Here is a 14,299-nt window from a genome sequence, read left to right as displayed (position 1 = left end):
TCTTCACTTATTTCAAAACCTTATGCGCTAGGAATTATCCCCAAAGTAATGAAAAAGAGGAATGAGCTTTAAAAGCGGTTGAGTAAACTGCCTAAAGTTAACAGTTTCTAAAGTAAAGAAGCAGCTGAGATTTGAACTTGCTTTTTGGGGGCTCAAAAATCCAAGTTGTCTTGAGCTTCACTAAAGCTTGTACCACTACCTGTCTCCCTAAACTGTCTGATACAGAGAACATTTACTACATTTTAAGGATTTTTGTTTTTGTCTTCTATGTTGCCAGTTCTTCCACTTCACATTACCTCCTTTGCTGGGTGGGCTATATACCCTCAATACAACGAGAATGGTGTCAGAGTACAGGCCCTAAGAACAGAAAATTTGTTTTACTCCGTACGCCGGAGGTCTGGCGCCACCACCACAAGCGACAAACACAGGCTGGGGTCCAGAAAGGCTGCCGGCCGCGCCCAGATCTCAAGTTTTTAGTCCAGGCCCACGTTCAGACTAGGAGAGGGGAGAAGAGAGGGTTATCTTTCCCGACACCCTTGCCACGGTGGAAGCACGGAGGAGAAGGGTGGAGTCGCAGTAACAGTTTAAACAATAAACCCAAAAACCCCTCTTAAGCCTGTCAAACGCACTTACTTGAGCGAAGTAATTCCAGGACGCTACGCCGGCACCGGCAACGGAAAGGGCTTCTCTGTCCGCCGGCCCAGGCGCTGGTGCTGACGACATCTGGACTGCGCCTCAGAGAGTGAAGGCCCAGCGCGAGTCCGCGAGCCAGGCGCACAGAGCGCGCGCTCACGAAAGGGGCGTGGCATCCCAGCGGCGCCACCTTTAAGCGTCACGGGCGGGGCTGCAGCTTCCGGACTTAGGACTTTGAACATGTCGCGCCTGAAGCGGATAGCGGGGCAGGATCCCCGCGCTGGTTTCAAAGCCGCTGGAAGAGACTGCGGTACCTCGGTACCCCAAGGGCTATTGAAGGCAGCGAGGAAGAGCGGCCAGTTAAACCTGTCGGGTAGAAACCTCAGTGAAGGTAAGACCCAGAGGTACCATCCTATTGTGTCTCCTGTCAGAAAGCCTTTGGCCCAGGAAACCTCCCTTTTCTCTGGGCTGGCTTTGGCCGCTTTCTCAGATTGCTAGCCAGAATTTCTGTGCTCTGATGTAATCCCTGTGCTCATTTCGACCGGTTTGGTCAGCCCAGTTCAATTCCTTCCCAGGTTCCCGCAATCTCTGTTAAAGGGACGCTGCTAAAAATACGGTCTAAATTTAAACGGGGCGCTTTCTGGGATTCTCACATTCTGTGGGATGAGCAACATAATATGTGACGAAACTAGCTATCAAATCACGGGCAAATCTTTTGTTTCTTTGGCTCTTATTTTCCTCCTCTTATTTTAATCTTCAAGGGCAATTACCAAAGCCAAAATTATGTATTTTATCGGCCCCTTTGTGAAACTGCACTGTTCCCTGCCGAGACGCTCTTCTGTATGCAACTGTGCAGAGTCCTAATTAAAAGGAATAATGAGTATATTTTCTGAGTTGAAGATCAGGATAGATGCCACACAGAGTGTTTGAATGTGGGGACATCTTGAGAAGCCTGTTAAAGACCAACAAGCACAAATCTGGATATCATGAATGAATGGTCAGATGCTCTTCTGATTGTCGTGTGTATGTAAGAGGGAGAGGGAGGGGAATGGAGAGATGGAGAACTAGAGCATTCTTCCTGTAATGTTTTTCTTCGTTTATATTTAGGTTTTAAGACCGATTAAAACTTTCCATTTTCCTTCTAATGATTGCTTTCTTATTGTGACATGTATAAAGTAGATTAGGCAAGCAAATGCTTGCTGAATAAATGAAAGGACATATGACATAGAATCCCTACTCCACCTAAAAGAGTTTTTGATCAATGGGAACATATGCATTTTCAAACTACAGTTGTGCATATATATATATTATTTATTTTAATCTTCAAGGGCAATTACCAAAGCCAAAATTATGTATTTTATCGGCCCCTTTGTGAAACTGCACTGTTCCCTGCCGAGACGCTCTTCTGTATGCAACTGTGCAGAGTCCTAATTACAAGGAATAATGAGCATATTTTCTGAGTTGAAGATCAGGATAGATGCCACAAAGTATATATATATACTTGTATATATATATGCCAAGTATATATATATACTTGGTTTCCCCAACGCCTGAAACATTTTTCTCTAAACTTGCATACCTAACTATCATGCTAACACTCTGTTCTCTTACCTAATTTTTTAACAGTATTTATCACTATTAGAATTTATATCATTTATGTTTTTTGTCTTCTCTGCCCTCCAACCAAAAGATTAATACCATGAAGTTAGTGAGCTTTGTTTTGTGCTTTGTTGTATTTCTATCACTGAAAATAGTGCTTGGTACATAGTAGAGTCTTATTAAATATTGTGGAAGCAATCAGTAAGTGAATGAGTATTCTCAAATCATAAGTGGTGTACTGGAATGTACTTATTGACTAGACTCAGGTGGTTTAGTCTGTTAAACTTTAAGAGAGCACATGGATTCTGACTCTTAGGTCCGTGATGATATGGATTAGAACTGCTTAGGCTATTGTTGTATAACCAGAACCTAACACTTACCTGGTACATAAAATGATTTTAAATGAGTGAATAAACAGTATTTCATAGGAGGGAAAAATATAAATGGGAGAAACTCATGGTATTTGTAGCTTATATATAAAAAAGGAATCCCTGTTACTATAATATAGAAGGTCTTTCCCTGTCTGGCTGTATGTAGCCTTCAGTTTCATCACTTGTCACTGAAACTTTAATAGGCAAACCACTGTAATTCTGAACTATTTGCAGTTCGTTACAGGGTCATGCTTCTTATCTTCCTATCTTTGCTCACATAACATTGAGATGGTTAATCACTCTGTACCCTAATTTCTCATTTATTATGCAGGAGTAGTAACAGGACCTATTAAGGTTTAAATGAGATAAAATGAAGTAAAGTGCCTGGTACATAAAAAGTACACAGTAAAAATTCACCATTGCTGTTGTCATGGCAGTAACCTTCTAATTGGTTTCCTGGAGTTTTTACTTTACATCTCACTGTTGCTACTCCGGAGGCTGAGGCAGGAGGATCACTTGAGTCCAGGAGTTTAAGGCTGTAGTGCCCTATGATTGCACTTGTGAATAGCCACTGCACTGTAGCCTGGACAATATTGTGAGACCCTGTCCATAAACGACAACAACAACTACCCTCACACTCTGAATCCTAGTATCATTACCAAGAGTCATTTTTTCCCAAACAGATCTTACATCACTCAAAACGTTTAATGACTTCCCATAGCCCAGAAGATACAGTATAGGTAAGGTTTTTAGCACAGCATACAAAAGCCTTTCTAAACCTTTCCCTTAACTATTTACTCTGTGGCCTCTTTTCAGCATCGTATGCTTTAATGATGATAGTAGCTCATGCCTGTAATCCCAGCACTCTGGGAAATTGAGAGGCAGGAGGGTCGCTTTGAGGCCAGGAATTCAACACCAGCCTGGGGCAACATAGTGAGACCCCCATCTCTACAAAAAAATAAAAGAATTAGATGAGCATGGTGGCATGCGCCTGTAGTCCTAGCTACTTGGAAGGCTGAGGTGGGAGGATTGTTTGAGCCTGAGTTGGAGGCTGCAGTGAGTGCTATGATTGTTCCATTGCACTCCAGCTTGGGGAAGAGAGTGAGATCCTGTCTCTAAAATAATAATAATAATGACACTAACAAAAATTACCTTCCCCCCAAAAAACCATACTTAAAAATTTTTTAAAGGACTATTTTAATGAAAGTTGACCAGATGGTACATTATATTCTCATATACCCTCTGTCTCCAGCTTACAGTTTCCTCTGTTATTAACATCTTGCATTAATATAGTACATTTATTATAATTGATGAACCAATATTGATACATTATTATTAACTGAAGTTCATAGGTTTGTTAGGGTTCATTCTTACTGTTGTACAGGTCCGTGAAATTGACAAATGCATGTTATGTATCCACCATTAGAGTATCATACAGAATAATTTCACTACCCTAGAAATCCCCTGTGCTCTACCCATTCATTCCTTACCCATGTTCCCCTGAACTGTGGGCAACCAGTGATCTTTTTCCTGTTTCTGTAGTTTTACCTTTTCCAGAATGCCTCTTAATTCAAATCATACCAGTACGTAACCTTTTCAGACTGATTTTTTAACTTATCAATATTCATTTAAGGTTCATCCATGTATTTTTGATGACTTAATCATTTATTTCTTTTTATTGCTGAGTAATATTCCATTGTATGGATGTACCATTTTGTTCATTCACCTTTTGAAGGACATCTTGGATACTTCCAGTTTTTGGCAGTTATGAATAAAGCAGCTATAAACATTTATGTTCAGGTTTTTGTCTGGATATATGTTCAACTCATTTGGATAAGAGCCTAGGAGCATGATCCCTGGATCATATAAGACTGTGATGAGCCATGTAAGAAACTGTCAGACTACTAATATGTACCATTTCACATTTCCACAAGGAATAAATGAAAGTTCTCTCCTCCACATTCTCACCAGCATTTGGTATGATCAGGTTTTTGGATTTTAACCATTTTAGTGGGTGTATTGTGTTATCTTATTGTTTAAATTTAGTATTTCCTAGTGACATATGTTGAGTATTTTTTAATATGCTCATTTACCATCTGTATATCTCTTTGGTGAGGTGTCTATTAATTTTTGCCCGTTTTTTAATTGGGCTCATTTCCTTATTGTTGATCATAGTTGTCTTTTTATGCCACTTGTTTCTGCTCAGCAACTGATTGTTCAATGAATAAGTGACATATGTAAATAGACTGGTGGCTTGTTGGTTATGATTCTTAAATTTTGTATCATATAAAGCCTAGATAAATGCGGCAGAGGTGTTTTTTGACCCAGTCAAAAGTAATTGCAGAAAGTGATTATTCTTTTCTTTTCTGATAAACTTACTAACTTGTCCCTTGTACTGATTCCTTGCATGTTGTATTTTTAATATATGTTAATCTAAAAAAAGTCTTATTATCTTTGTTTTTACCCCAAAATATTAGTACCTCAAATTATGAATTACATTCAAGATATATTTAGTTTTTTTTTTTTTAGAGACAGGGTCTTGCTCTGTCACCCAAGCTGGAGGGCAGTGACTCAGTTGTGGCTCAATGCAGCCTCAAACTCCTGGGCTCAGGCCATCTTCTCTCCTTAGCCTCTCAAGTAGCTAGAACTACAGGTGTGTGCCACCAAACCCAGCTACTACTTTTTTTTTTTTTTTTTTTTTTTTTTTTTTTTGAGACAGAGTCTCGCTCTGTCACCCAGGCTGGAGTGCAGTGGCCAGATCTCAGCTCACTGCTAGCTCTGCCGCCCGGGTTTACGCCATTCTCCTGCCTCAGCCTCCCGAGTAGCTGGGACTACAGGCGCCCACCACCTCGCCCGGCTAGTTTTTTTGTATTTTTTAGTAGAGACGAGGTTTCACCATATTAGCCAGGATGGTCTCGATCTCCTGACCTCGTGATCCGCCCGTCTCGGCCTCCCAAAGTGCTGGGATTACAGGCTTGAGCCACCGCGCCCGGCCCCAGCTACTACTTTTATTTTTTGTAGAGACTGGATCTTGCTATATTGTCCAGGCTGGTCTCGAACCCCTGGCCTCAAGCTATCCTCCCACCTCAGCCTCCCAAAGTGCTTGGATTATAGGCATGAACCACCATGCCCAGCCCAAAAGATATTTTAAAACATGGCTTCTTTCAGATTTTGCTCTCTCCCTTGCTCTCTCTCTTGCATGCTCTCTCTCTTTTTTCTCTCCCTCTATACATATGTATATATAAGATATTTTATGTGAAATGTATGAGATAAATATGAAACTATTGTGTATGCTATAGGGAGTTACACAGATACTTATTCAAATGGCATTTATTGTTTATCTACTATCTATATTTCTTCCAGATATAGTTCTAGAGGAAATAAAGATTAATGACACCTTCAAATAATTCATAGTCTCATAAGTGTTTTAACATAAGCTTTATTTATTATTAAGAATTGTACTTGTTAAATAATAATTTCAGTTTTCATGTTATACTTTAATTATCTCTCTCTTCACATTTACATAGTCATATTTGTAAAGTAGAGTCATTTCTGTTCCTTCTTTTTTTTAGAGGTAGGATCTCATTCTGTCGACTAGTCTAGAGTACAGTGGCATACTAGCTTATTAGACCTTGAACCCCTGGGCTCAAGTGATCTCCTGCCTCAGCCTCCTTAATAGCTAGGACCACAGGCATGCACCACTATGCCCCACTTATGTTTAAATTTTTCACAGAGATGGGGTCTTGCTGTATTGCCCAGCTTGGTCTCAAACTCCTGGTGTCAGCAATCCTCCTGCCTTGGCTTCCTGAAGTACTGGGATTGTGGGTGTGAGCCACACTGTACCTGACCCCATTCCTGATATTTCTACATTGGGAAAACAAAACATAGTCTTTAATTTTTACATATATAATGAAAAACAGCTAAAATTCTGTTGATTCTTGCTCTTAGATGGTAGCCTCCTTAAATAGAAATTTTCTTAATGGAAGCTGTACAAGGGCAGTGAGAGATTTTATTACCCTGATAGTATTGTTTACTAGACCGCTAACCCAGTCCAGTACAGTGATAAAGAGGTTTATTCTTCCTAAACCTGTTTAGGTAGAGTAAGTCTTGAAGGTATTAACTTTTACCCATAAGTGAAACCTGGTTACTCTTTGGGGTGTTTAGGTATACAGTTGACACTTAAATAATTCAGGGGGTGTGGGACTGACTCCCTTGTGCAGTCAGAAATCCATGTATAACTTTTGACTCGCTCGAAACTTAACTACTAATAGCTTACTGTTGACTAGAAGCCTTAGTGATAACATAGTCAATTAACATATATTGGTATATTATAGGTTTTATATACTATATTCTTATAATAGTAAGCTAGAGAAAAGAAAATGTTATTAAGAAAATCATAAGAAAGAGAAAATATATTTACTATTCATCAAGTGGAGTGGATCATCATAAAGGGCTTCATTCTCATCATCTTCACATTGAGCAGGCTGAGGAGGAGGAGGAAAAGCAGGGGATGGTCTTGCTTTCTCACGGGTGGCAGAGGCAGCAGAAAATCCATATGTAAGTGAACCTATGCAATTCAATCACATATTGTGCAAGGATAAATTGTACTTTCTTTTTGTAGGCTCTAGTTCTTTTTTGAAAATTACCATTTACCATAAATAAATAATATTTATTATTTTCTTGTTTATAAAAACAGGTCTGCTGTGGAAAGATTAGAATCTATAGAGAAAAGCATGAAAAGTGAAGAAGCCAACCAGGGTTAATCATTGTTAAATGTTGTAGAGATTTTTCTTCTAATACTCTGTGTGTGTGTGTGTGTGTGTGTGTGTGTGTGTGAGACTATGTATAATTTTACTATTTTTTATTTTTTATTTAATTTAGTTTATTGATTGAGACAGGATCTCACTCGGTTGCCCAGGGTGGAATGCAGGGGTGAGATCATGGCTCACTGTAGCCTTGACCTCCTGAGCTCAAAAGTGATTTTCCACCTCGGCCTCCCAAGTATCTGAGACTACAAGGATGTGCCACCATGCTGGGCCAATTTTATATTCTTTTAGAGATGAGGTCTTGCTATGTTGCCTAGGCTGGTCTTGAACTCCTGAGCTCAAGCGACCTGTCCACCTCAGCCTGACAAAATGCTGGGATTACAGGCATGAGCTGTTGTGTCTGGTCCTATTTTTTATTTTTAACAAATTTAGAATTGTACTGACTCCTGTTTTTCTGACTTCTAATTGTACATTTTCATTGTCACTTGAAAATCTTATTTTAGTGGCTGTATAATAGTCCATCTTATGACTACTATAATTAATATGTATTAATATTTAAACAATCAAATTTTGTTGGCAATTTTAAGTAATAATTCTGAGTGTCAGTTCTATAACTTACTTAGAAAGATATTCTCAAATAGAAATAATTGTTAATGACCAACTTCAAAGGAAAATATTGTACATGTAAGTGACAGCTCTTTTTATGAGCAGCAGCATGAGAATATATTGTCAGTTTGGTTCAATGTTGCAGGTCTTTTTCATTGGACTAGATAAAATGAAGATGGGGTTGTAAAGGAGGTGTTGATTGTTGCTTTCCAGCTGCAGGACCATGGCAGAACAGTAGTGCAAGAATGTTATTGGATGATTATCTAAAACTGAGGAAAAGTAAAAGGTGCCAGAGTTTGGAACAAAAGAATACTGTAAATTCTAATGGAAACTGCACTGTTGATCGGAAAGGCAAATTGGTAAGAGGATAATTCATTAAACAAGCCAGTTAAATTAGCTTGGAAACTAATTATTTGAAAGGGAAATATGGGTGTAAGACTATCCTGCCTTATCTTGAAGACAGCAGTTTGGTTACCTTTTATTTGTGTAATTAAGTAATTAGGTCTAGGGCACCTAATCATCAAGAAAACCTACTGTTCTAGAGTAATGAGAATTTGCCTTATTCAATACATATCATTTGTTGGGACAGAATAAAAAGTGTGACACAGGGTTAGGTGTGCTGTGGCTCACATCTTTAATACCAACACTTTGGGAGGCCAGAGCAGGTGGATCACTTGAGCTTGGGAGTTCAAGACCAGACTGGGCAACAAGGCAAAACCTCGTCTCTACTAAAAATAAAAAAATTAGCCGGGCATGGTGGCACACCCCTGTAGTCCCAACTACTTGGAAAGCTGAGGCAAGAGGATCACCTGCGTCGGGGAGGTCGAGGCTGCAGTGAGCTGTGATCTGGCCACTGCATTCCAGTCTGGGTGACAGAGTGAGATCCTGTCTCCAAAAACAAAAAATAAACAAAAAAAAAGTTTAACACAAACTGTATATTTTCAAGGTTTTAAATAGCCATCTTAAATCTGTATAATCCATGTTCTGCTTTACTATTTAGCTTGATTCTGTATTTTGACTACTAGTGGTTTAATGGAACTTATTGTGATATTTCTAAATAGCTAATGAAAATTAACTAAAGTATCCAGAATATTTTAATAACAAATAATTCCAGAGAAAAACTGTGCTTCCAGGTGAGGTGATTGTTAAAACAAGCTAATTCTTAAACAATTGTTAGGAATTAAAGCAAGAGGAAAGCCCATATATATGTATATGTGTATATGTACACATACACACATGTATACATACACACATACCCATGTGTATATATATGTGCCAGAATCTTAAGGTTAACATTTAATCTTTAGTCTATTAAAACCTAAGGAAGTCTTTGTGTTTGGATTACAAGACAAGGAACTAGATAGTTAATTGAAAGTCGTATTCCTGTTTCTTGATTCATTAAAATAATTGTTCTGAACTTAACGTCTCAACCTCTTGAGATATATATGTCAAGTTATTATTACCAATGTCAGCTTTTTTTATAAATTAGTGCAAATTTAAATCATTCCTTTATTAATGTCAGCTCACTCATCTGCATTTAATATGTTTTCTTGAGTAGGAGAGGAAAAGGAGGAGTTAGATAACAAGTGAATGTCCTCTGTCATAGATACTGTCGTAGGAAAAAACAGACTGGGAAAAATGGAATTACAGTTTTATTAAGGCTTATCTTCATCATAAAGGTGAAGGTACTCTCAAAGTAATAAATTTGGGTATGTTTTTCTCTCACAGAGATTGGTAAAAATACTTTCCTTTTCATATGTTAAACGTTGTTTCATTTTCTTACAGTGTCCTTGATGGACTTCAGGATAGAACAGTTCCCATTATGCTTTCTAACTTAATAATGGCTCAGATGGTCTAAATCACAAAGATATATCCCTTTGAGTCAAACTCAAGCTGCAACTAAGTTGATGCTTTTCATATAACTCTTTGTCTTTGGGGTGTGTATTTGTGTGTATTTTTTCTCATTAAAATTTAAAGATTATCTGAAAGTGACAGTGCAGTATTGTGCTTTGCCAATATGGGGTTCTTTAATGTATGAGTCCATTGGTGGCCATGAATAAACTACTGTGGAGAAAACTGGAATGTTTATCGATGAGCTTTCCCTGATTTTTTACATAGTGATTTGATTTCTTGGTTTATTCTTTTAAAGTACTCATAATTGGGTAGACAGTTCAGTGAATAACATTTGTAGGATAAGCTGTTATCATCAGAATACTACCCTAAACCTAGCATAACCCTTTTTATACTACTGTTGTTAGGTCCTAGCATTTAAGTGTCAATGGGGACCTCTCATTTAATCAACAAGGCAACTGGGGACCAGAGAATGCCATATTAGGTTACTGACCAATATAATTAGTTGCAGTGTTTAAACCACAGCCTTAGGTCCCTGACTCTTAGATCAGTGGTCTGTCTGAGATACCATACCGTGTATCATAGTTTAACATGTTTACTGTTTTTTGGAAGATAGAAATTGACATAGGCTAGGATATGGACCTTAATGGGAATTGGACATGATTTTCTGCCTTAAGGAAGTAATTACTGTTGTTACCGTGGGTGATCGTTGTATCTATGAAGTTGTCCAAAAAAGTCAAAAAAGATTTTTAAATCTCATGGTTTATTGCTCCTACAGTTTACTGGCTACATTTTTTTTTTTTTTCTTTTGAGATGGAGTCTCACTCTGTTGCCCAGGCTAGAGTGCAATGGTGTGATCTTGGTTCACTGCAACCCCTACCTCCCGAGTTCAAGAGATTCTCCTGCATCAGCCTCCCAAGTAGCTGGGATTACAGGCACCTGCCACTACGCCCAGCTAATTTTCTTTTTTTTTTTTTTTGTATTTTTAGTAGAGATGGGGTTTCACCATGTTGGTCAGGTTGGTCTCGAACTCCTGACCTCAGGTGATCCACCTGACTTGGCCTCCCAAAGTGCTGGGATTATAGGCATGAGCCACTGTGCCCAGCCACATTCTTTCATCCTTCTGTGCAAACACCATTTTAAGCATGTTTTTTATTTCTTCTCTGTCTCTTTATCCACCCGTATCATAAATATTCTCCCCAAACTAGGTAGTTCTCTGTGATCAACCCATTTGTGAGTCCTCATTTCTATAGTTAGCTGTTGCCAGAGGAAAAAAAGAGTAAGACGGTTTGCTAAAAAAAAAAAAAAAAAAAAGCCGGGGGTTGAGGGGCTAGGTGTGATTGCTCATGATTATAATCCCAGCACTTTGGGAGGCCAAGGTGGGAGGATCACTTGAGACTAGGAGTTCGAGACCAATCTGGGCAACATAATGAGACCCTGTCTCTACCAAAAATTTACAAATAAGCTGGATGTGGTGGCACCTGCCTGTAGTCCTCATAGTTCCAGCTACTTGGAAGATGAAGGCAGGAGGTGCATCCTGAAGCCATGAGTTCGAGGCTGCAATGAGCTATGATCACACCACTGCACTCCATCCTGGGTGACAGGCTCTCAAAAAAAAAAAAAAATCTTTTTTTCCCCCCACTATTTTTTAGGGCCATGTTGTCCATTGTGGAAACCTGTACTCGTGTTGGCTTTTTAAATTTTAAATAATCAAAATTAAATAAGATTAAAAATCAAGTTAATCAGTTACTTTAACTACATTGCAAGTGCCGTATGTGGCTAGTAGTAGCTATCCTATTGAATAGTGCCGATGTAGGGCATTTACGTCATTGTAGAAAGTTCTGTTGAGCCGTGCGGCTTAAGGATATTGTATCTACCCTGTGATATATATTATATGTGTATATTTTCCCCATAGAATTGCCTTGATGTGTTATATCACCTATATTTTAAAATTATTCTTTTTTGGGGTTAACGTTATTGAAGTGTCATTTACAAAGAGTATGTTGCATCCATTTTAAGTGTACAGTTCAATGAGTTTTGACAAATATATACCATCATGTAACCAGTACTACAATCAAGATATAGAACATTTCCAACATCTTTAAAAGTTTACTTGTGCCCCTTTGCTGTCAGTCCTACTGTTGGCTCCACATAACTACGGATCTGCTTTTTGTCAATGTAGATTAATTTTACTTCTTTTAAAATTGCATGTAAATGAAATATTACATTTGCTATTTTTTCTTTTTCGCTTAAGGCTTCTTTTGTTTAGAATCATATTTTTGAGGTTCATCCATGTTGTTTATATCAGTTGTTCTTTTTTTATTCTTTCTTGAGACAGGGTCTCCCTCTGTTGCCCAGGCTAGAGTGCAAGTGTCACAATCGTAGCTCACTGCAACTTCAAAATTCTGGTCTCAAGTGATCCTTCTGCTTCAGTCTCCCAAGTATCCGGGACTCATGGTGTATGCCACCATGCCTGGCTAATTTTTTTGTTTTTAATAGAGACAAAGTCTTGCTCTTTTTCCCAGGTTGGTCTCAAACTTCTGGGCTCAAATGATCCTCCTGCTATGGTCTCCCAAAGTGCTGCAATTATGGGCATGAGCCACCACGCCCAGCAGTTTTTTAAATTGCTGCATAAATGTAAATGACGAGTTGATGGGTGCTGACGAATTGATGGGTGCAGCACACCAACATGGCACACGTATACATATGTAACAAACCTGCACGTTGTGTACATGTACCCTAGAACTTAAAGTATAGTAATAATAAAAAAAAAATTGCTGCGTAATAGTCCATTTGTGTATACAATTCAATTTATCCATTAACCTGTTGATGGACATTTAAGTGGTTTCCAGTTTTTGGCTGTTATGAATAAAATTGCTATAAGCTTTCTTGTATAGTCCTTTTTTTTTTTTTCTTAGAAACATTTCATAGGTCTTATAAACAGAAGGCATGTCTGTGTCTTGGGCAGTGGTGAGATAAGGTGGTGGATCTCTGTGCCTCATGTATAAGTTTTTGTGTAGACATACCATTTCTGTTGAATCCATACCTGACAATGGAATTGCTGTATTGTGTAGTAGTTAGTAGTAAGTATAGGTCCTGGCATGGTGGCTCACACCTGTAATCCCAGCAATTTGGGAGGTCAAAGCGGGTGGATCACTTGAGACCAGTGTGGCCAACATGGCGAAACCCCGCCTCTGCTAAAAATACAAAAATTAGTTGGGCGTGGTGGCGCATGCCTGAAAGTCCAGCTGCTGCTCGGGAGGCTGAGGCAGAGAATTGCTTGAACCTGGGAGGCGGAGGTTGCAGTGAGCCAGGATCGTGCCACTGCACTCCAGCTTGGGTGAGAAAGTGAGACCCTGTCTCAAAAAATCCCAGAAAGTGTTTATTTAACATAAGAATTCATCAAACTGTTTCCCACTAGCAATATATGAGAGATTCAGTTGCTTCATATCATTACCAGCACTTTGTATTGTCATCTTTTAAATATTAACCATTCTTGTGGCTGTGTTGGCATAATTTTTTGTGGTTTTAATTTGTATGTCCTTTAAAACTAATGATGTTTAGCATCTTTTCTACCACCTCTTAGCCATTTGTGTATCTTCTGTTAAGTGTTTGTTCCAATTTTTGTCTTTTTTTTTTTAATAGGGTTTTATTCTTGGGTAACAAGATTTTGTATATATTCGAGACACAACTCCCTCTCAGATATCTGTATGAGTATCTGTCTAATATTTTCTCCCAGTGTAGCTTATTTTCTTAATGGTAGCTTTAGAAACATGTAAGTTATAAATTTTTATGGAATCTAAGTTATCAATTGTTTTCTTTTATGATGAGCTTTTTCTGTCCCAAGACATTTTTTGCCTATCTGAAGGCTGTGAAAATTTTTTCCTCTGTTTCTTTTAGAATTTTTATAGTTTCATCATTTACATATAAGTCTGTGGTCCATTTGGAGTTAATTTTTGAGTGTGTCACAAGGTAAAGGTTGAGGTTCATTTTTATAGTTTATTTTATAATTATTCCAGTACCATTTGTTGAAAACATGATTCATTTTTGTTAAATTCTGTTGGCACCTTTGTTGAAAATCAATTTTCAGTATTTTATTGTGTGGAATGTTTTCTGAACTCTTTTTCCATTGACCTATATGCTAATACTACACTACCCTTATGCTTATGCTAATCCTTATGCTAATACTACACTATCTTGACAAATGTAGCTTTATGGTCAGACTTGGAATCAAATACTGTAAAGTTTCCTGTTTTGTTCTTTTATTTCAAAATTGTTTGACCTAATTTAGTTATTTTGCATTTCAATACACATTTTAGAATTGGCTTGTTAATTTCTACAGAAAAGCTTTCTGGGATTTTTATTAGGATTGTGCTGAATCTATAAGTCACTTTGGGGAAAAGCAACATCTTTATAATACGGAGTCTTCCAAGCTGTCTTATGTTACATTTCTTTACTTATCTAGACCTTTAA

At 38.2% G+C, this 14,299-nt stretch overlaps 2 protein-coding genes across 8 annotated transcripts in view; one reads left to right on the top strand and one right to left on the bottom strand.

The window, feature by feature from the left end:
- SRSF11 (serine and arginine rich splicing factor 11) overlaps positions 1–744 on the bottom strand; it is a 47,735-nt gene extending 46,991 nt beyond the window's left edge. For 2 of the 5 annotated variants that reach the window (XM_017849973.1, XM_017849978.1), the window contains exon 1: positions 634–744. The gene's annotated coding sequence lies outside the window, so the exon portion shown is untranslated. The remainder of the gene's footprint in view (positions 1–633) is intronic. The other 3 variants (XM_017849977.1, XM_017849974.1, XM_017849980.1) reach the window with 3 other exon arrangements.
- The window catches only part of LRRC40 (leucine rich repeat containing 40), a 66,401-nt gene continuing 52,844 nt past the window's right edge, over positions 743–14,299 (top strand). For all 3 annotated transcript variants that reach the window (XM_017849972.1, XM_017849971.1, XM_017849969.1), the window contains exon 1: positions 743–1,024. In XM_017849972.1, coding sequence (XP_017705461.1) covers positions 874–1,024 — 151 coding nt within the window. In that variant the 5' untranslated portion in view covers positions 743–873. The remainder of the gene's footprint in view (positions 1,025–14,299) is intronic.

This window comes from Rhinopithecus bieti, unplaced genomic scaffold, assembly GCF_001698545.2.
Source record: "Rhinopithecus bieti isolate Rb0 unplaced genomic scaffold, ASM169854v2 scaffold_33515, whole genome shotgun sequence".
NCBI lineage: Eukaryota > Metazoa > Chordata > Mammalia > Primates > Cercopithecidae > Rhinopithecus > Rhinopithecus bieti.
The sequence above is the reverse complement of the archived record's forward strand: the minus strand, read 5'-3'. Positions and strand labels throughout refer to the sequence as shown.